At 44.2% G+C, this 21,102-nt stretch overlaps 2 protein-coding genes, 1 long non-coding RNA gene and 1 pseudogene across 5 annotated transcripts; all 4 read left to right on the top strand.

The window, feature by feature from the left end:
* Positions 1-1,501: 1,501 nt before the first annotated feature.
* On the top strand, positions 1,502-2,238 carry LOC146559227 (uncharacterized). 2 transcript variants are annotated; one of them, XR_014888304.1, is made up of 3 exons: positions 1,502-1,745; positions 1,839-1,911; positions 2,063-2,238. It is a non-coding gene; the product is annotated as an uncharacterized LOC146559227 (long non-coding RNA). The 2 variants fall into 2 exon arrangements; XR_014888305.1 differs by having other exon boundaries at positions 1,839-1,940.
* Positions 2,239-8,661: 6,423 nt separating this feature from the next.
* On the top strand, positions 8,662-9,651 carry LOC146559226 (lysophosphatidic acid receptor 6-like; annotated as a pseudogene).
* A 452-nt stretch (positions 9,652-10,103) lies between these two features.
* Positions 10,104-12,053, top strand: LOC146559225 (lysophosphatidic acid receptor 6-like). 2 transcript variants are annotated; one of them, XM_085244677.1, is made up of 2 exons: positions 10,104-10,229; positions 10,881-12,053. In XM_085244677.1, the coding sequence occupies exon 2, from the start codon at positions 10,951-10,953 to the stop codon at positions 11,797-11,799; it is 849 nt and encodes a 282-aa protein (XP_085100803.1). In that variant the 5' UTR covers positions 10,104-10,229; positions 10,881-10,950; the 3' UTR covers positions 11,800-12,053. The 2 variants fall into 2 exon arrangements, with proteins under 2 accessions (XP_085100803.1, XP_085100804.1); XM_085244678.1 differs by having other exon boundaries at positions 10,104-10,291.
* A 548-nt stretch (positions 12,054-12,601) lies between these two features.
* On the top strand, positions 12,602-13,693 carry LOC146559224 (lysophosphatidic acid receptor 6-like). The gene has a single exon (XM_085244666.1). The coding sequence runs from the start codon at positions 12,674-12,676 to the stop codon at positions 13,520-13,522; it is 849 nt and encodes a 282-aa protein (XP_085100792.1). The 5' UTR covers positions 12,602-12,673; the 3' UTR covers positions 13,523-13,693.
* Positions 13,694-21,102: the final 7,409 nt, after the last annotated feature.

Genomic DNA, 21,102 nt, shown 5'->3' with positions numbered 1-21,102 from the left:
TTCAACCTCCCACGTCAGGACCCCAATGACACACGAGGGGGGAATGATGGGAGAGTCCCGAGCGGTCTCCTTGGAGGCAGCGTACTGGCGAGAAAGAGCGTCGGGTTTGGTGTTGCGGGAACCCGGCCTGTAGGTTATGGTAAACTGAAACCTTGTGAAAAACAGGGCCCACCTAGCTTGGCGAGCATTAAGCCGTTTGGCTGACCGGATATATTCCAAATTCTTGTGGTCTGTCCAAACTACAAATGGCTGGGCAGCGCCCTCCAGCCAGTGACGCCATTCCTCTAGGGCGAGCTTAATAGCCAACAGTTCCCTGTCCCCAACGTCATAATTTTGTTCGGCAGACGAGAGACGGCGAGAGTAGAAGGCACAGGGATGGAGCTTGCCTTTCTGTTCCTGGGATAGAATGGCCCCCACCCCAGTGTCCGAGGCATGCACCTCCACAACAAACTGCAGGCCGAGGTCAGGATGAACCAGGATGGGTGCGGAGGTGAACCGATCCTTCAGGAGATTGAAAGCCTTTCGTGCTGACTCCTCCCAGCAGAAGGGAACCTTAGGAGACATGAGACGAGTTAGTGGGAGAGCCAGCCTACTGTAGTCACGGATGAAGCGTCTGTAGAAATTAGCAAAGCCCAGGAAACTTTGGAGTTGCTTACGGTCTGTCGGGACGGGCCAATCTACGACCGCCTGGACCTTAGCCGGGTCGGGCCTGAGGTTACCTTGTTCAATGATGTAGCCCAAAAATGAAACAGTGGTCACATGAAATTCACACTTCTCGCCCTTCACAAAGAGACGGTTCTCGAGAAGACGTTGCAAAACCAGCCGGACGTGGCGTTCATGTTCAGAGACGGAGCGTGAAAAGATGAGTATGTTGTCAAGGTAGACGAACACAAAGTGGTTAAGAAAGTCCCGAAGCACGTCGTTGACAAAGGCCTGGAACACGGCTGGGGCATTGGTTAAACCAAACGGCATGACGAGGTATTCGAAATGGCCCAAGTGTGTGTTAAAAGCCGTCTTCCATTCGTCCCCCTCTCGTATCCTAAACCAGATGGTACGCGCTACGCAGATCTAGCTTAGTAAAAACTGTGGCCCCTTGGAGCAGGTCATAGGCTGAAGTTAGCAGTGGTAGTGGGTATTTGTTCTTGATGGTGATATTATTGAGACCTCGATAATCAATACAAGGCCGTAGGCTCTTGTCCTTCTTAGCAACAAAAAAGAACCCGGCCGCAACAGGGGAGGATGATGGGCGGATCAGACCTGCGGCGAGTGACTCGTTAATGTACGTCTCCATGCTATCCCGTTCAGGCTGAGAGAGACTGTATAAGCGGCTGGTAGGAAGTGGGGCGCCTGGGAGGAGATCGATTCCGCAGTCGTACGGCCGGTGAGGGGGAAGAGAACGTGCTCTATCTTTATGTAGCCAAGTGAACTAATACTACGCATGGAAAGGGTTTAAAAAGAGGGAATTGTGTTTTTGACTGGTTGCCTGTCTACCGGAGGTCTGTTGTAGGGTTGTCATGGTGATGACTAGACCTCGCGTTTTGGGGGTATACTGTCCCTTTAAGAGCCGCCGTAAGCCAGAGCACGCATGCACTCAAGTTTGTGTCACACTGAGCGCTGTGAGCGGGAGCACTGGAGAGTTAGAGACTGCAAAAGATTCTGTGGCTAGCTACACACGAGTTCTTAACGCGCGACGGGTGCATGTTTAATGGTCACGTGCTGTGAAAGGGACTGAAGAGCGGGTTGGCGTGAGTAGTTACAGTGTCCTAACAGATTTCAAAGTTGTTAAGTTTATACTTTTACTCACTTTGCATAACTCTGTATGTTTCTGTTTGATTCAGAGGGGAGATCACTTGCTGTGTGATTCCTGCGTGTGTACTTGTCCTAGCACAGTAGCTGTGTGGAGAAACCGAAGTGAGTTCATGATGTTCTCCCATAGAAATGTATGTTTAAAAGAGAGTTTACAGTGCACTTTATTGCCAGTTGACCTGCGAAGTTGTGGGATGTAAACAATGTGTTTATTTGTTTTGTTTTCTCTTTTTTTGTTGTATTTGTTTCTTGACAGGTCACTACTGTTGTCTATACTGTTTGGATTTAACATGTACATATGATAGTTACTGTTGTCTCAGACCCTGAAAGGCAGTTTAGGCTGAGCCAGTGGAATAGTTAAATTTTGCCGTTTCACTCAAAACTACAGAATTAAAACTGTGCTCCTCCGAGTACAGTCGGAGAATAAAAAAGCCCACAAAAGAGTATTTCCTGTGTCCTGTCTCATTCCCCATGACCGGGCCACATTTACAAAAAACTTGCTCAAGATCGTGATAGACTGAGGGTACAGACGAGAGATCGGGCGGCTCAGATGGTGGGGGGTTACTCAGAGGGTTCGCGGGTGGAGTTGCGGCTTTTAGACAAGACATGTGACATTCCTCTCCCCACCCCAGAATGCTTTCCCTCCGCCAATCCAGGACCGGGTTGTGTAGAAGTAACCAGGGGAATCCTAAGACCAGCGGTGTAAGAGGAGCCTTAAACACAAACAGCTGCAACATCTCGGAATGGTTGCCAGAGAGGGTTAACGATATTGGCTCCGTAATATGGGTGATATCCGGGAGACGCTGCCCACTGAGGGCGGTAACTTGGAGTGAGTGAGGCAGCGGTTCAGTGTTTAATTTTAATTCCCGAGCAAGGGACTCGTCAATGAAATTCTGCTCTGCGCCTGAATCGATTAGTGCGTGGAGTGGATGAGAAACCGAACGAACCATTAGCTTAGCCGCAAGCATCAAGCGAGGGGGAGATGGTGAACAGGAAACCTCGCCCACCCGTACTCTCCCCTCTACTGGCGGGCGCGGTCTTTTGGCTGGTATGGACAGGAAACGGCCATATGACCTTTACGGCCGCAGTAGAAGCACTCACCAGCCCTCCAACGCCGTTGTCGCTCTTCCGGCGTTAATCGGGAGCGCCCTATCTGCATGGGTTGCTCACCCTCGTCTTCATAGTTCCGGTCCCATCCTCCCATTCCACTCGCCGTACCTCCGCCGGAAGCCGTCTCCTCTCGTCCCAGAGGCTTCTGGGAATTGTAGTCTCTAGTGCCGTGTCGCGCTCGTATGTTGTCATCCACCTTCACACAAAGGGTCATAACATCAGGAAGAGTAACAGGTAATTCCCTCATAACCAGCTCCCGTTTTAGCTTGTCACACAGGTTATTCAACAGAGTACTTATCAGTGCCGACTGCCCCCACCCGGTCTCCTCTGCCAGAGTCCAAAACTCAATCGAGTAGTCGGCCATGCTCCGTCTTCCCTGCTTCAAATTAAGCAGTTGGTGAGCCGCCGCTTCGGCCCCGGTGCCTCTCTCAAAGACATTCTTAAACTTAGCGAGAAAATCGGCATAGGTTATTTCAGGATCCGTTCTTAATACAGCCTGCGCCCAATTAATGCTTGACCACGTAGCAACTGAACAAAAAAAGCAATCTTAGCTGCATCGGTCTCATAAGTCCGCCGTAGCTGGTTGAACTGTAATGTCACTTGCGTTAAAAAACCCGCAGTCTTGCGGAACTCACCAGAGAATGGTTCCGGTACGGACAGCGACCGCTCTGGAGGCTCCGCATGGGCCGGCGGTGGAGGAGCGGAGGTCCCGGGCACAGAGGGCTCGTGAGCCGGTAACCGTGGAACAACGGGCGGAGATGTAGTCGGCGGGCTTACCAGCGGTATCTGTTGAGCGATGGCTTGAGTTAGCGCTGTCAGCTGCTGATTAATGTGCAGTAACATTTGTTCGTGGCGGTCCAAGATAGCCTCCGTGGAGATGACCGGCTGCTGGGTGGCTGAGTCCGCTGAGTCCATGGTGTGGCTGGATCGTTACTGTCACGACGTACGGGGTGGACTCACGTGCTGGACTCCGGGGATGATGCACACAAGGAAATTTATTGTAGAACAATGTCCAAAGAGAGAGTATATACACAGATATGAGGCAGTGCTATTTACAAGGGGGTGCGAGGCAGTGCTATGTACAAAAGGTGAAGGGGGCAGGGCTCCGGGGAAAATCCAGGGGAACACGCTCGTCTTACTCCACACAATCCAGACACGAATCCACTCGCACACCCGGGGAACAGTCCAGGGAATCTGTACACAAAGAGACGCTTGTTAAATGCTGAACACATACACTGCATGGGAAAATACTTGCTGGGGCGCTCGACTTTCACTGACGCGATTCTCGCAACGATCCAGCGAAGAACAGCCGTTGCTTCCCCTCTTAAATACCACACTGATAAGGCACAGGTGTTTCTTCCTCCGAGGGCGTGGGCCAAGGGCGTGAACCCATAATGAGTTCAGCCCTGGCGAGAAAGCGGAGAAGAGAGAGAGAGAGAGGACTAGAGAAAAAGAGGGGGAGACAGCTGATCAGCGACCAGCTGAACCCCCAGGCCGTGACACCTGTAGTACCCCCGACCTCTGCTCCCCCAGATTCTTCCTCAGGCTCGGTCAGACAGTCTGAGGTGAGTAGCCACAATTGCGGAGAACAGCACGCTCCACAGCTGATCAGCACTCTAACATCCATCACTTGCCATGCCCTGCTGAATCCGGACCAGTCGCTAATGCTCAGCTTGCCATATTCAGGCCATGGTGTTAGTGCTTCCTTGAGTCATTGTCAGGGCGCCAATGCAAAAAGGGGGGGTAGATGTGGCCGGATGGGTTGTGTGCGTCTCTCTCGCTGGTTCTTTGCTTGCTCGCTTCACCTTCTCTCCCTCTATTTCCGATACACTCGCTCCTTGTATCATGTGATTGGGATAATTAGGAACCCACCTGCATATTGATTACAGGGTGGTGACTGTCTGTATAAAGGGAAGCCGTTTTTTTTGTTGGTTCATTCCTCCCGAGCTTCTGGCGCAACACAGCAGTAAATGCTGGCCTATTGTTTAATTTACCGAGGCGATCAGATAGTGTGGCCCGCTACAGCACGGCTGTTTCTCTTTTCTTTACTCCAGCCATGGTGGAGAGACGCGTTTGAGTTGCGTCCACCGTGCAGTACAGCGCCTCCAGTCTTGGGGTAAGCCGCTTATATTATAGCTGCTTGTATTTGTAAATCAGAAGATTAAGGAGGAGCCAGCTGAGGTGGTTCGGGCATCTGACAAGGATGCCCCCTGGGCGCCTCCTGGGTGAGGTGTTCCAGGCATGTCCCACCGGGAGGAGGCCCAGGGGCAGACCCAGGACACGCTGGAGAGATTATATCTCTCGGCTGGCCTGGGAACGCCTTGGTATTCCCCCGGACAAGCTGGAGGAGGTGGCTGGGGAGAGGGAGGTCTGGGCCTCTTTGCTTAGGCTGCTGCCCCCGCAACCCGACCCCGGACAAAGCGGATGACGATGGATGGATGGATGGAAGATTAAGGTTATCTTTGCCCTTTTGTTTGTAGGGTTTGATTGCTGCCGCACCCTCTCAGGGACCAACTGCCTGATTTTAAGCGAAGAATCGAGACGCCTGCCTAGCTGCTGTCTTGTCTTGTTTTGCTTTGTGTTCCGTTCTGTTGGCTGTCCAGTTTTGTTCCTGCTACTTTGCCTCGCCTCGCCCCTGGGGGCTTTGGGTCTCACTCTAAGCCCCTTCTAGACTATTGTTTCACTCCAGCTTTTGCGGCTGGCTATGGCGATCCTCAGCTGGATATCGGGCTGGTGCTACAAAACTGGTACTGCCTCCCCTTTTTCTCCCAGTTGTGGAGAGTTGCATGAGACTGAGTGGGGCTACGGGCAATCAAAACCTGCACCAGCTGTGGGCTGGCTCGCAGAGTCGAACTGAGGATCTACCAGCGGCCGTGGCAAAATTCCCCCCTGGTGGTACTGTCATTTTATTATTTCTTTCATAACCCCGCCAACCACTTGGTTACACTAGATAGACTTTGGTAAACAGGTATTACAAAGGGGTCATATATAAAATTTAAAAATTACCTGTTTCTCAAGTATCTTTGTGACTCTCTTATTGTACTTACATTATAATCAATCAGCTCCCTTTTGTCAACTTAAAATATATTTACAGAACTATTTTTGCATTTGTTGCAATTTCAGCTGTCCTCTTGGCCAGATTACTCTTAAAAGAGACATTTTTAATGTACCCCGCCTCTCGCCCTATGACAGCTGGGATAGGCTCCAGCGACCCCTGCGACCCTGAAAAGGATAAGCGGAAGCGAATGGATGGATGGATGCACAAATGAAGGATACATAAAACTCACTGCCAAAAACTGATTGCGGCTTCTACCTTATTACAGGAATGTTGTTTATTGCTCAAGACGATGTGATGTTATTAATGAGGGATATATTTGACATATGTTTCACATATTATACACCAAAAGTTATTTATAACAGTTTAAATACAAGCAATAAGTTTTTGGCAAATACCGGAAATCAGTTTTTGGCAGACAATCACTTTTTGGCACAAAACCAGCTGTATGCATACAGCAACCGTGTGTGAAAAGTGGTCAGTAAAGAGATGCTGAAAAGCATGTACAGTGGGGCAAAAAAGTATTTAGTCAGCCACCGATTGTGCAAGTTCCCCCACTTAAAATGATGACAGAGGTCAGTAATTTGCACCAGAGGTACACTTCAACTGTGAGAGACAGAATGTGAAAAAAAAATCCATGAATCCACATGGTAGGATTTGTAAAGAATTTATTCGTAAATCAGGGTGGAAAATAAGTATTTGGTCAATAACAAAAATATAACTCAATACTTTGTAACATAACCTTTGTTGGCAATAACAGAGGTCAAACGTTTACTATAGGTCTTTACCAGGTTTGCACACACAGTAGCTGGTATTTTGGCCCATTCCTCCATGCAGATCTTCTCGAGAGCAGTGATATTTTGGGGCTGTCGCCGAGCAACACGGACTTTCAACTCCCGCCACAGATTTTCTATGGGGTTGAGGTCTGGAGACTGGCTAGGCCACTCCAGGACTTTCAAATGCTTCTTACGGAGCCACTCCTTTGTTGCCCGGGCGGTGTGTTTTGGATCATTGTCATGTTGGAAGACCCAGCCTCGTTTCATCTTCAAAGTTCTCACTGATGGAAGGAGGTTTTGGCTCAAAATCTCACGATACATGGCCCCATTCATTCTGTCCTTAACACGGATCAGTCGTCCTGTCCCCTTGGCAGAAAAACAGCCCCATAGCATGATGTTTCCACCCCCATGCTTCACAGTAGGTATGGTGTTCTTGGGATGCAACTCAGTATTCTTCTTCCTCCAAACACGACGAGTTGAGTTTATACCAAAAAGTTCTACTTTGGTTTCATCTGACCACATGACATTCTCCCAATCCTCTGCTGTATCATCCATGTGCTCTCTGGCAAACTTCAGACGGGCCTGGACATGCACTGGCTTCAGCAGCGGAACACGTCTGCCACTGCGGGATTTGATTCCCTGCCGTTGTAGTGTGTTACTGATGGTGACCTTTGTTACTTTGGTCCCAGCTCTCTGCAGGTCATTCACCAGGTCCCCCCGTGTGGTTCTGGGATCTTTGCTCACCGTTCTCATGATCATTTTGACCCCACGGGATGAGATCTTGCGTGGAGCCCCAGATGGAGGGAGATTATCAGTGGTCTTGTATGTCTTCCATTTTCTGATGATTGCTCCCACAGTTGATTTTTTCACACCAAGCTGCTTGCCTATTGTAGATTCACTCTTCCCAGTCTGGTGCAGGTCTACAATACTTTTCCTGGTGTCCTTCGAAAGCTCTTTGGTCTTGGCCATGGCGGAGTTTGGAGTCTGACTGTTTGAGGCTGTGGACAGGTGTCTTTTATACAGATGATGAGTTCAAACAGGTGCCATCCATACAGGTAACGAGTGGGGGACAGAAAAGCTTCTTACAGAAGACGTTACAGGTCTGTGAGAGCCAGAGATTTTCCTTTTTTGAGGTGACCAAATACTTATTTTCCACCCTAATTTACGAATAAATTCTTTACAAATCCTACCATGTGAATTCATGGATTTTTTTTTCACATTCTGTCTCTCACAGTTGAAGTGTACCTCTGGTGCAAATTACTGACCTCTGTCATCATTTTAAGTGGGGGAACTTGCACAATCGGTGGCTGACTAAATACTTTTTTGCCCCACTGTACATGCAAACATCATCGGGTCTGCCGTAGTATGTTTACAATGGGACTTCTGCTCCCGAACCTCTGCACACAGCGTCTGTAAATCGGGGCTGTACGAATTCACTTTCATCTTTACGCAGGACTGTAAGTTGTCATCTGTGAGGCGTGAGCGGTGTTTGTTTTTAACATAGTTCACGGTGGAGAATAGCTGCACTTCAGCTAAATACATCTAATTTATTTTCCCAAACCACACGGAGCCACAGTATAAGGACTAAAGAGCCGCATGCGACTCCGGAGCCGCAGGTTGCCGAACCCTGTGCTGGGGCAATCTGATTATTTCAGACCTGCTGTTGGTCATTATCATCTCTTACTTTCATCTTGCCATAATTCATATCCTAATCAGTAGAGTTGTTAATATCAGCTGGTGTGTCATGTGTTGCATTTGAAAACAGCAAACTTAATTTACGTCAGCAACCACAACCAGAGTTTCCTGTTCCATGCTAGCTCTCCTCACGTAGCACAGATGAAGAGCACATAAGGACATGTTCACTGCTTGGCTGCAATACTTCATAAAGGACCAAAAAGAACGTCTTTTCTCATCATGAACACATCAAACAGCACCACAGAAGGTGAACAGGTTTATGCTTGGGTCTTTGGCTGCATTATGGTGATAGGTCTACCTCTCAATGCAGTCGCACTGTGGATTCTTCTTTGCCGCCACAACCTCAAATCACCAAACGTTGTCTTTGTGGTCAACCTGGCATTCTCAGACCTGCTACTCATCATCTCTTTACCCATGAGGATCTACTTTCATGCCACAGGCACCTGGCCTCTGAGCAATATGGCGTACCTCATCATTACGATGCTCTGGCTGTGGTTTATCCTCTGAGGTCACGCCATTTAAGAACCTCGTCCAATGCCTGGAAAGGAGCAGCATCCGTCTGGAGTTTTATGCTGGTGGTGAATATCCCAGAGAGTTTGGACTTTCTAGAACATTTGCAGAACCACACTCAACCTACCTGTTTTAAATCTTATGGCTCTTACGAGCTTTTATTGAGTAAAACTCGATTAGCAATTATTTACCTTCAGATTGTGTTACTGGTCACAATGCTAACAGTCAACATTGTTTGCACCGTTATGGTGTCTTGGACTCTGCACAGACACCTTATGCTGGTCTTTTTCATGAACTTGGTTTTGTTTGCCATGTTCCATGATCCTCTGCTGTATTACTTTTCTTTTGACTCCTTTTGGAAGAAAATGGAAGATGCAACGAAGGGAGGAGAAATGTAGATGCTAGACATGAATTTTTTTCTTTTTTTTTTTTGGTGAACTAACTTGTTATTGCACAAAATGCTCATTTAGTTCAAGCATAATATCCCAATTCCTAAGTTCTGAAACTGAGCTTATTGTACTATTGTGTGTCTTTTGACTTGCCTCTCTCTGCTTTCTTGTCTTTCCACTCACCCCAAATTGATTTGTGGCAGATGGCTGCCCTCCCTGACCCTGGGTTTGTAGGAGGTTTCTTCCTGTTAGAAAGGGACTTTTTTTCTACCCACTGTTACCACAGGTTTGATCAGAGTCATGCAATTTTGGGGGTTTCATTCTAATATTATTTTATAATATAAAGCACCTTTGGGTGACTGTCGTTGTGAATTGGTGCTATATAAATAAAATCGAACAACATTTTCACCAGTAACTCAACAATAATTGTCAGTTAAATGTACTTGTGAAGCTTAGGCAGTGGGATACATAGAGAAAAGACTTGTTAGCTTCACAGTTTCATAAAACTATTCTTTAAATTTAAAGCTTCAGGACTGTAGCTGATTTATTGTACATTTTGTACACTTGACGACTGAGGAAACAACCTGTCTTTATCTGCTGGAGAGTTTAAAAAAGACCTCCGGAAGTCCATACCGCAGAACAAGATACTGTCAAGCACGTAAAACAAACCACATTGTAAGTGAAACTTTTTAACTCTTCACACACTGTTCATCACAATGCTCTTTAACAACATCCTCTCAGTGAAAACATCATCCCCGTCATCAGCTTGGAACATCTGATGGCTCTGGTTTTTCCTTTGACGCCATGCCATCTTAGACCCTTGTCCTGTACCTGAAAAGGATCTGCGCTCGTCTGGCTCATTTTGCTGGTAGAGAAACTACAGACGATGTGAGGTTTTGAAAGCTTTTGAGCAATCTTGAATTTCTCAAGGCTCTAAGAGTCATAAAAAGGTTAATCTGCATCATCAAAGCTTTAAATAGCAAAAGAATCTAGGCTGTTTTATGAGAATTCATTCACTTTTTGCTAATTATTTGTAACATTTTATGAAATAAGCTTATTTGTGAAAAACAGGAAGTCTCAAGTTTACATGTCTCTATGCAAAATCCAAATCGAGAGCTCATAACACAACTACTGGAAAAAACAGGAAATAGCTGGCTCCGTAACTGTGGAAACACTTTTGTGCGTTGGTGTAGACCTGCAGCCTGTTTGGTTTGTCTTTTTCATGGTAAAACTAGTTTATAGCTGTAAAATAGTAAAAAACATTGTAAAAATTTGCAACTGGTTTTAATGCTACCTGTTTTTCATTGGGAGTTGGGAAAAATACAGCTTTTACAGTTAGCCTAGGCCACGGATGTTAATAGTATTGGTTCTAAATGTTGTCAGATTGTATAAAAAGTATGTTTGTTATTTGTCAAACACGATATTTCATTTAAAAATGTTATAACTATTAACGTCAGTGGCCACGATCTAATTGCACCACCAGATTTCCTGTTGCAATATTTCACACTCCCTAGTCTAATCTACCCTCACGTCACACAGATAATCATCAGAGAGTGGAAGGTTTGCTGCTCAGCTGCAATTCAGTTAATAAGGAGGCAGAAACTTCATCATGAACGCATCAAATGTCACTACAGAGGACAGGGTTTACGCTGGGGTCTTTGGCTGCATTATGGTGATAGGTCTGCCTCTCAACGCAGTCGCACTGTGGATTCTTCTTTGTCGTCACAGCCTCCAATCGCCCAACGCTGTCTTCATGGTCAACCTGGCAGTATCAGACCTGCTGGTCATCATCTCTTTGCCCATGAGGATCTACTTTCATGCCACCCGCAGATGGCCTCTGAGCAATAAGGCGTGCCAATTCATCACAATGCTTTTTCGCAACAACCTATGCTCCAGCGCCTTCTTCATTACTTTCATCAGCGTGGACAGACTTCTGGCTGTGGTTTATCCTCTGAGGTCACGCCATCTTCGAACTTCATCCAATGCCTGGAAAGGAGCAGCAGTGGTCTGGCTATTTGTGCTGGTATTGAATGTTCCAGAGACTTTGGACTTTCCAAAAAGTGCCAACGACAGTTGGTGTTTTGATTTCAGTCGTGAAAGGAAACCAGGTTTAACTAAAGGTATAGCAAATGTATATCTTGTGTTAATAGTCGCAATGCTAGCAGTCAACATTGTGTGCACCGTTATGGTGTCTTGGGTACTGCACAGACATCTCAGTGACTCTGCAAAGGTCAGCAACAAGATGAACGTAATGCTGATATTTGTCATGAACTTGGTTTTGTTTACTATCTGTTTCCTACCTTTGTCAGTAGGTGTAGTTACAGTTAAACCTACTGAATTAAAGCCATTGATATGTCTTAGTGCTGTGAACTGTTGTCTAGATCCATTCTTATATTACTTTTCCTTTGATGGCTTCTGGAAGAAAAAAGAAGATGCGGATCCGCCAAGAGAGCAGTGACCTTAGAACATGCTATTTCAACTTATAATTCCAGTCACATTAAGGTTTTCCTGTTTTCCAAAAAAAAGTGATTGTGTGTGTGTGTGTATATATATATATATATATATATATATACATATATATAAAATATGAAACCAGAAATATAAAGCATCTTGCAGCATTGAACAAAAATTGATAAGAACTACTTGTTCAACAGTTTATTACAAGTTGTACTATGAAATTTGATCCCTGGCTTTTTATTCCTTAATAACCATTCGTGTCAATTATTTCTAAACTTTGTTTGATCTTATAAAACTATGTTAGTTTTTTTTGTATAAGAAGATATTAATTAATAAAAAATTCTAAACCATGTGAAAAACAAATTGTTTTATTCTTTTACGTAAGTAATATGACTGTTAGATTGTATCATTACATTTCCTGTTGCAATACTTGACTTTTTAACCTCTCCAGTCATCTCACTTGACACAGCTAAAGACCACAGAGATACATGTGTGAGTGTTGTGCTCAGCTGCAGTTTTAATCAAGGGCATGTATACATTTCTTTTATCGCCATGAGCTCATTAAACATTCACTATGGCCGCACAGGTTTATGCTGGGGCAATCTGATTTTTTCAGACCTGCTGTTGGTCATTATCATCTCTTACTTTCATCTTGCCATAATTCATATCCTAATGAGTAGAGTTGTTAATCACAGCTGGTGTGTCATGTGTTGCATTTGAAAATAGCAAACTTAATTTACGTCAGCAACCACAACCAGAGTTTCCTGTTCCATACTAGCTCCCCTCACGTCGCACAAATGAACAGCACATAAGGACATGTTCGCTGCTTGGCTGCAATACTTCATAAAGGAACAAAAAGAACGTCTTTTCTCATCATGAACACATCAAACAGCACCACAGAAGATGAACAGGTTTACACTGGGGTCTTTGGCTGCGTGATGGTGATAGGTCTACCTCTCAATGCAGTCGCACTGTGGATTCTTCTTCGCCGCCACAGCCTTAAATCACCCCACGCTGTCTTCATGGTCAACCTGGCATTCTCAGACCTGCTACTCATCATCTCTTTGCCCATGAGGATCTACTTTCATGCCACAGGCACCTGGCCTCTGAACAATATGGCGTGCCTCATCATTACAATGCTCTTTCGTGACAACATCCGTTCCAGCGCTATGTTTATCACCTTCATCAGTGTGGACAGATTGCTGGCTGTGGTTTATCCTCTGAGGTCACGCCATTTAAGAACCTCGTCCAATGCCTGGAAAGGAGCAGCATTCGTCTGGAGTTTTATGCTGGTGGTGAATATCCCAGAGAGTTTGGACTTTCTAGAACATTTGCAGAACCACACTCAACCTACCTGTTTTAAATCTTATGACTCTTATGAGCTTTTATTGAGTAAAACTCGATTAGCAGTTATTTACCTTCAGATTGTGTTATTGGTCACAATGCTAACAGTCAACATTGTTTGCACCATTATGGTGTCTTGGACTCTGCACAGACATCTCAGTGACTCTGCAAAGGTCAGCAACAAGATGAAAGTTATGCTGATCTTTGTCATGAACTTGGTTTTGTTTGCCATGTTCTTACCTGTGCCTATAGGAATGGCTGCACATGGCAAAGAAATCATGCCGCTGGTGTGTCTTACTGTTTCTAACTGCTGTTTGGATCCTCTGCTGTATTACTTTTCTTTTGACTCCTTTTGGAAGAAAAACGAGAACTGTAGATAAAAGACCTGCTATTTCCAAAAGTTGGTATTAGATTTACAATGGGATCTATATTTTTTAAGAGGAACAACGTGTTTGTTCACAAACTTTTCTGTAGTTCAACAATTTGTATGGCTTCACCAATAAACCAACATTAACATGTTTGTGAAGCTTTGCGTGTGAGACAGATGGTGAAAAGGCTAGTTGAAGTAGTGGTTTCGTGTTTTATTTAGACCTATGCTGCAGCATGACAGCGTCAACCACCAAAAGAATGGTTGCTGTATTAGAAACTGAAGCTTAAAAAAGACAGCTGCAAAGCTTTTTTTAGTTTACACATTCAAGAGGTTACTACTTGTTGTCAGCTTAAGAACTTCAAGCAATATCCTTTGTTAATTTTTTCACTTTTAGTTTGACTATTTGGATCTATTCATGTGCAAAGTTTAGTGCGCTTCTGTTATTTTTCTCCTAAACCCTTCTCTTGGATGATTTTTCTAAAAAAGAAAACAAAAACAAAACTAACTGCTTGTCTTTTTCAAGTAGTTGAAAAAGACAGTGTGAGAAAAGGGTGTTGATTGAGAGCCTATTTTACATTTTGCTCATTGTTCAGTTGAGGAAGCAGACTGTTTTCATCTGCTGGAGAGCTAAAGAAAAAAAAACATCATGGTTTGTCCTCCGGAAGTCACTGCTGCAGTACAAGATACAGTAGGGCACAGGTTACAAACCACATTTTAACAGAAATGTTTCAACTTTTCATTGCAAGGCTTGTTCAATACAACATCGTCTCCTATGCTGCCTTTAGCAGCTTGCAACATCTGCTCGCTGTGGTTTATTCTCTGAGGTCAACTTCAAACCTATTTCTGTGTCTGAAATGGAGCTGCACACGCCTGGCTGATCTTGCTGGTGGGGAAAATCACAGAGGGTGTGAGGTTTCGAAAGCAGTTAGGCAATTTTGAACTTTCTCAGGGCTCTAAGCATCATGAACAGATTCTTGCTGCAACATCAAAGTGTCATAATTTGGCTGTGGAGTGGGCATGGAGTGGACCCACGTGCAGGACATATTGCTGATGCTAACCTAAACTGATACTAACTCAGGGAAGTAAGAAATCGGGAACTTATAAACTAAGGAACTACGAGGAAAATGGGGAACACACAAGGCAAATGACACACAACATTAAGGGACAACATGACAAAGAATTGAGGAGAATTTAGAGCGTAAATACACACGAGGTCGCAAAGCAGAGTGGATTCACCTGGGGAACACAGCTTGGCAGAATCTAACTAGTGTGACAAGGGGAAGCAAAACTAAACATGACACACATGAGACGGGGGACTGTCAAAACAGAACAGGAAACATAATACTGAGACAGAGACAAAGACACAGACGAAAAGATAAACAGACACAGAGACACGACTTACTTGACATAACTAAACAGCGAGACCAGAAAACAACAGAGAGAGATTATAGACAGAGAGACATAGGACACAACTGGGGAACAAACAGCGATCACAAAGAGAACTAACAAAATTATAATAAACAAAAGCTAGAAAAGGCACAAAAACACTAAAGTGTGTGCCTGAGGCAAAAAAAAAAAACCCTAACCCAAAACTACCATCAGAAGACTAAAGACCTAAATATAAAACATTTCTTAAAAGCAAATCATTAACTCAAAAGAAAAACTCAAAACCATGGATCCAGGACCTAAGGACCCTGACACAAAGTTTCAAACGCAAAAAAAACAAAACAATCCAGGCTGTTTTATTCAGTATTCATGCACTAATTAGTACATTCACTAATAATTTAAAACATTTTAGGAAATAAGCTTACTTGAGACAAACATGATGTCTTAAGTTCAAAATTTTATGGCAAATACAAATACAGAAGCATAAATATGGTACAAAAACTGGAATAGGAGAGACACCCATTTAGTATTAAATGTAAAAATGATCTAAATGTTTGGCCCTGTGGGAAACACTTGTTTGTTTTCTTGCAGAACCACAGCATGGGTTGGTTTGTTTTTTTCTACTTGCTGCTAAAAAAACAGAAGAGTCAAACTCAGCACCTTCTTGTTGTGAGGTAACGGTGCTAACCACTGTGTCACCGTACCCCCCCCCCCCCCCCCCCCCCCAAAATATACAAACATTTTTCATATGCAATATGAACTTGACTGTTAATCAGCTTATATCACCATAAATAACCATAGTAAAATTTCCATAATTGATAACCTATTGCAATAAGCCAGCCACAGAGTGCTGACCCACACAGGTGTGCACACGGGCATACGCTGTTCATAGACACAAACTACACCTATCTTGGCTGCTACCTCAAAGCACATTGTGCGGTCTTTAGTATTTACTGTTATTCCCATATGGAAAAGAAATAGAAAAAACTTATAAAAGACTTGCATAAGATTTGGCTTACTTCATATAGTGAATCATGTAAGGCTTATATGATTTACTCATGAAAGTGGCCACTTTCACATTACTTTCATATATTGTTTTAGTAAGTATCCAAAACATACAAGTTTCATTTATATAATTTTTCAAGGGATCTTATATCCGTTTTCACTCTTGTATGCTTTTCATACAAGTTTCATGCAAGACAGATACAAAGTTTATAAGATTTATATATATCTTTTCCATATGGGTTTACATTTAGCTAGATTAATGCGATGGTGTTGCGTTTATTATGTTGCTCTCTTTTTTGCTTGTTTCCTCTTTTTCTCCCTTTTTTCCTCTCTCAACAGGTGATCCAAGAGATTTTGGTCTTTTTTAATGGCCTTTCTCACTGTCCCTCTTCCCCTCTGCCCTCCCCCCCCCCCCCCCCCCCCCCCCAAAAAACAAACAAACAAACAAACAAAAAAACAAACGCTGAGTCTACAAGAGTTTCTCTGAACTGGTGTTCAGAAGTTAGTCTTCTACACAGTGCAAGATGTGACCTTTGTTGATGGGGTGTAAGAGGCTACTGGGATCCCTGGAGGCAGCCTGTTCATTAGTGATGTGTCAGTCACGAACGAAACGGCTCTTAGGCTACGTTCACACTGCAGGCGAAAGCGCATCAAATCCGATTTTTTTGACCCTATGCGACTCATATCCGATCATGGTGTGACAGTGTGAACGGCACAAATCCGATATTTTCAAATCCGATCTGGGTCACTTTCGTATGTGGTACTGAATCCGATACATATCCGATGTCTCAGAAAGCGACTGCTGTGTGAACGGTCAAGTCGCATTAAATCCGTCTTTTACGTCACTGACACAAGACAGACGCCAATTATCAGCGCCAGAGAAGACATCGCGAACGCTTTCTGGCCATCCGGTGAAACTGCTGGGAAGACAACGTTGGAGAAACGTTAACATTTTATTTGTACTGCATAACCTGCAGGTTCTGACAGAAATCTGCAACTATCCTTTGAAGCACCGCTCCTCTAAAACAGCAATAAGGATCATTATTAGGTTATCTACATTATTATGTAAATAACAAAATAACTTAAAGCAAAAATCGGGAAACATGAAGTCCGAAGTCTTTATATTAAGGGCCATCAGTCAAACAATATAGTTTGTTCTGGGTCTAAACAGAGCGCGTTGTGTATGACGTCTTCTTTTGCGCATGCGGGCCGCTTTGAGCGTTCACACTAGAGAGCGTTTGCTGTCGCATTTTATTTGTAGTGTGAACGAGCAGACAAAAAAATCGGATTTGATCAAAAAATCGGAATTGAGCATTAAGACCTGCAGTGTGAACGTAGCCTTAGAGCTGGTTCTTTGACACGAGCCGGCTCCTTATTGGGAGCTGTGGGGTTTTTTTCTTTCTCTCCCCCACTCTCTCGCACTTTTTTCCCGCTTCACTCCGCACGCAAGCCTTGTGCTTTGCGATGGGAAGAGGGGGGAGGGGCGGTAGTTACACTGGCAGTAGCACAGGAACAGAGCAGGAGGGAGAGAGAGAGAAAGAGAGCCAGGAACAACAACGTCACATTAGAAAGGTATAGTAATCATCCACAACTATTTTCAGTTGCGGATGATAAAGGACTCAGGAAGTTTATTCATGCAGGCCCATATGACAGAGAATGTGCATCTTCTTTTTGTTTTCATATTTTAATTTATATTTAATTGTGTTGTGGTTTGCAGTGTTTTGTGTTGTTTCACTTTAAATTGGTTTAAAAGGAAAAAGCTGAAAATTTAAATAGTTAAAAGTTGAACTGTGACTAGTAGGTTTTTGTATTATATGATTTATTTATTACATTTTATGTGGAGTGAATAAATAAAAGTATATTTACGGTGGCCCCTACAGACAAAGCACGTACAAACTCCAAAACATGTACAAACTCCGACGCCCGTACAAACTCCAAAACACGTACAAAAGACAACAGAAGTGCTCCAGGATGCTGGGCGCAGTGTTGAGCTTTTGTTACCTAGTGGCTACACAAGCCAGGAAGTACCAACGGCCGGATTCGGTGTGTGGTAATAACAGGTAAACATTTTTTTTAATTATTTGAATATATATGAGTGCTTGTGTATAAATACACAAACAATACACATATGCTTTCAATTGTGTAATTTAAGTGATCTAGGTAGCTCTGTTTTGGAAGTTCAGTTAACACTAGAAATGTGTTTTGGAGTTTGTACGTGTTTTGTCTCTAGGGGCCACCGCATATATTCATATATAAACATATATAAATAAAATGACTTTTTTTTTTTACATTAGTAATTCCTTTTGTGCATAATTTTATATTATTGTTAATAATAAATTAATTAAAGCAACAAAACAACCTGAAGAGCCGTTTCGGAGCCGAAAGAGCCGGCTCGTTTTAGTGAGCCGAGCAAAAACAGCCAGAAATCCCATCACTACTGTTCATGGTGAGGAAATCTTTTTTGCCTGAGGTTCTTTGTTAGCAGGCCATCAATGGCACCCTTCATAGGCTGCGTCCACTGAGAATGCTTGAAAACATGTATTAGACTTCCTGCCTGTAAACACACACGGGGGACAGGGGGATAGCTTGGGACTGCAGTTCCAAGAGGCAGCATTTCCAGAGTGTCTGCATGTGACATAAGACTAGCTCCTTGGTCTGACCTGTCACTATCACTGCTTTAACTCTGTGTTAAGCAGGAGATCAAGAACTGTGGGAAGCTTTACTTCAGACTGCTTCAGGTTTTCCGATGCAATGGAAATTCCAGCAGTACACCCTAGTCGTGCCCTGCAACTAAGAAAGATCTGTGGAAACACGAGTGCTTCTGGTCCATTTTGCCTGGAAATAGAAGCCCTCATGCTATCAAACATGTCAATATGCTGAGATTTGTTTTAAACCAGTCATTTTTACAGGCGATCCAAATACCAGTAAGTAGTCCACACTAAAAAATGCTGGGTTAAAAATGACCCAATTTGTAACCCAACGCTGGATCAAATATGGACCGAGCCAACGCTGGGTTGTTTCAACTTAACAGGGTTGGGTTACTGGTTTGACCCGGTTAGGATAACTATCCAAAAATTGGATTAAATTGACCAATGTTTAAAGTTGAGGTTACCAAAAATTGAGTCGAAACTCAGAACCCATCACAAGGGTTATATTACCATTAACGTTTGGGTTAAGATTCCTACTTAGTATAAAATTCAGCATATAAAAACTAGATTCAAAACAGATTTTCTCAAAAATCTTTTTATTGCCATATGATACATAGAACATAGACAGCAAAATTCATAAAAAATATATCATCGAAAGTAAAAAGCAAGTAACAAAAAAGTAATTAATTCATTATATCATATTCATTACTTCAAATCAGTCTTTGGTTACAGCACATACACATGTTAAGACACATAAAGACATGCTTTGTGAAGTTGACTCTGTTTTTAGAACAAATTACATTTAAAAACTCTTAAATTGATAAATTGATGATTTTTTTTCAGCCCCCAATATTTAGGTTTTTTAATTGTTGTTGTGTGTATCCATTGAAGTGTAGATACTTACATATCCGGTGCTACAGCAGTCCTTTAAACATGGACACTGATCTAATATTGATGATGCCAAAATTGCCTTTATTCCTGAAGTTGGGCTGCAAGCAAAAACAGTTGCATTTCATAAAATTGGATAAACAAAAACTTTACTTTTCTGTAGATTTCTTGTAAAATAAACAAATACCAAGAGCAGAAGCTTTGGAGAAAAAAAAAAAGAAATCCAACATTTAGACTGATCCTCTTTGTTTTCATCACACAGCACACACACTTAAGGAACTGCCACTGGAATCATTTTACTTGGGCCAGCACAGGGCAGTGTCCCTGACGTTCTGGCCAAGAAGCCTAAATGTAGAGACAGTGAAAATGCCGCACAAACTACCACCACCACCACCAACAACAAAACCTATAACTGATTTAGTTTATGTACAAGAAATACTCACTTTTCTCCATAGTCCTCTATGAAGTGTAAAATAAGTATCCAGATCCTCCATCTTTCATGAATGGATATGTGCTGGTGTTCCTCAAGACTGGCAACTAAAGATATCCCCTCAGGTGCATCTTACGGATGTTCTAAAGTTAAATAATTAAGGTTAAAACATTTTCAATGTTAATTTTAGAATAATTTAATATACTTGTGATGGCTGCAGTTACAGCCACACAGTGGTAATATCTACTGAACATCAGTGTACATGTACAAACTCCAAAACACGTACAAATTCCGAAGCACGTACAAACTCCAAAACACGTCCATTCACCAGCCTCTTTCCTGGCAGCTATGTGGTCAGAGGATGAGGAGGTGGTCTCTGTCCTCCACTGGTTCCTGTTCCCTCATACCGCAGTAAACGGTGCCCTAGCCACTGCCACTCCTCTCCTCAGTCATCTGTTCTGCCACCTGTTCCGGCTGCAGGGTCCGAGGGGCCCGTCTGGCCTTTGTCTGTTGTTCCCGCTGGGGGTTCTGGAGAACCGCCTCAGCCTTCTGTCTCCGCTGGAGGCCCTGAGGAACCTGTCCAGCCACCTGTTCCTGCTGGAGGGTCCGAGGGGCCCGTCCGGCCTTCGTCTGTTGTTCCCGCTGGGGGTTCTGGAGAACCGCACCAGGCTTTGTGTGTCTCTGCTGGAGGGACCCAGGGGTCTGTCCAGCTGTCTGTTCCTGCTGGGGGTTCTGGAGAACCGCTCCAGCCGTCTTCCGTCTCCGCTGAAGGGTCCGAGGGGCCCGTTCAGCCTTCTGTCTCTGCTGGAGGGCTTGAGGAGCCTGTCCAGCCACCTGTTCCTGCTGTAGGGACCGAGGGGCCCGTCTGGCCTTCATCTGTTGTTCTCACTGGGGGTTCTGGAGAACCACTCCAGCCGTCTTCCGTCTCTGCTGAAGGGTCTGAGGGGCCCGTTCAGCCTTCTGTCTCTGCTGGAAGATCCGGAAGGCCTATCCAGCCTTCGTCGCCTGCAGCACCACCACCTGCGGCTTCCTCGCCGTCGCCTGCAGCGTCACCTTCTGCAGTTTCCACACTGCCGCCTGCAGTGCCACCACCAATTCCATCGCCTGCGGTTGCCGTGCTGCCATCTGGTCCTGCTTCGTCTCTGCCTGAGGCCTCTGCACGGGCTGATTCCGCTTCGTCTGCACCAGAGGTCTCGGCGCCACCTCATCCTGTCCGGCCTGCACGTCCTCGTC

This window comes from Mchenga conophoros, linkage group LG14 (assembly GCF_057382185.1).
Source record: "Mchenga conophoros isolate Kocher_MC1m ecotype Shallow Benthic linkage group LG14, M_conophoros_male_GT1.1, whole genome shotgun sequence".
NCBI lineage: Eukaryota > Metazoa > Chordata > Actinopteri > Cichliformes > Cichlidae > Mchenga > Mchenga conophoros.
This window is presented reverse-complemented; position numbering and strand designations above follow the sequence as displayed.

Excerpts from the sequence above, each read along its gene's own strand:
- LOC146559225 (XM_085244677.1), top strand. The coding sequence starts at position 10,951 with ATGAACGCATCAAATGTCACTACAGAGGACAGGGTTTACGCTGGGGTC.
- LOC146559224 (XM_085244666.1), top strand. The coding sequence starts at position 12,674 with ATGAACACATCAAACAGCACCACAGAAGATGAACAGGTTTACACTGGG.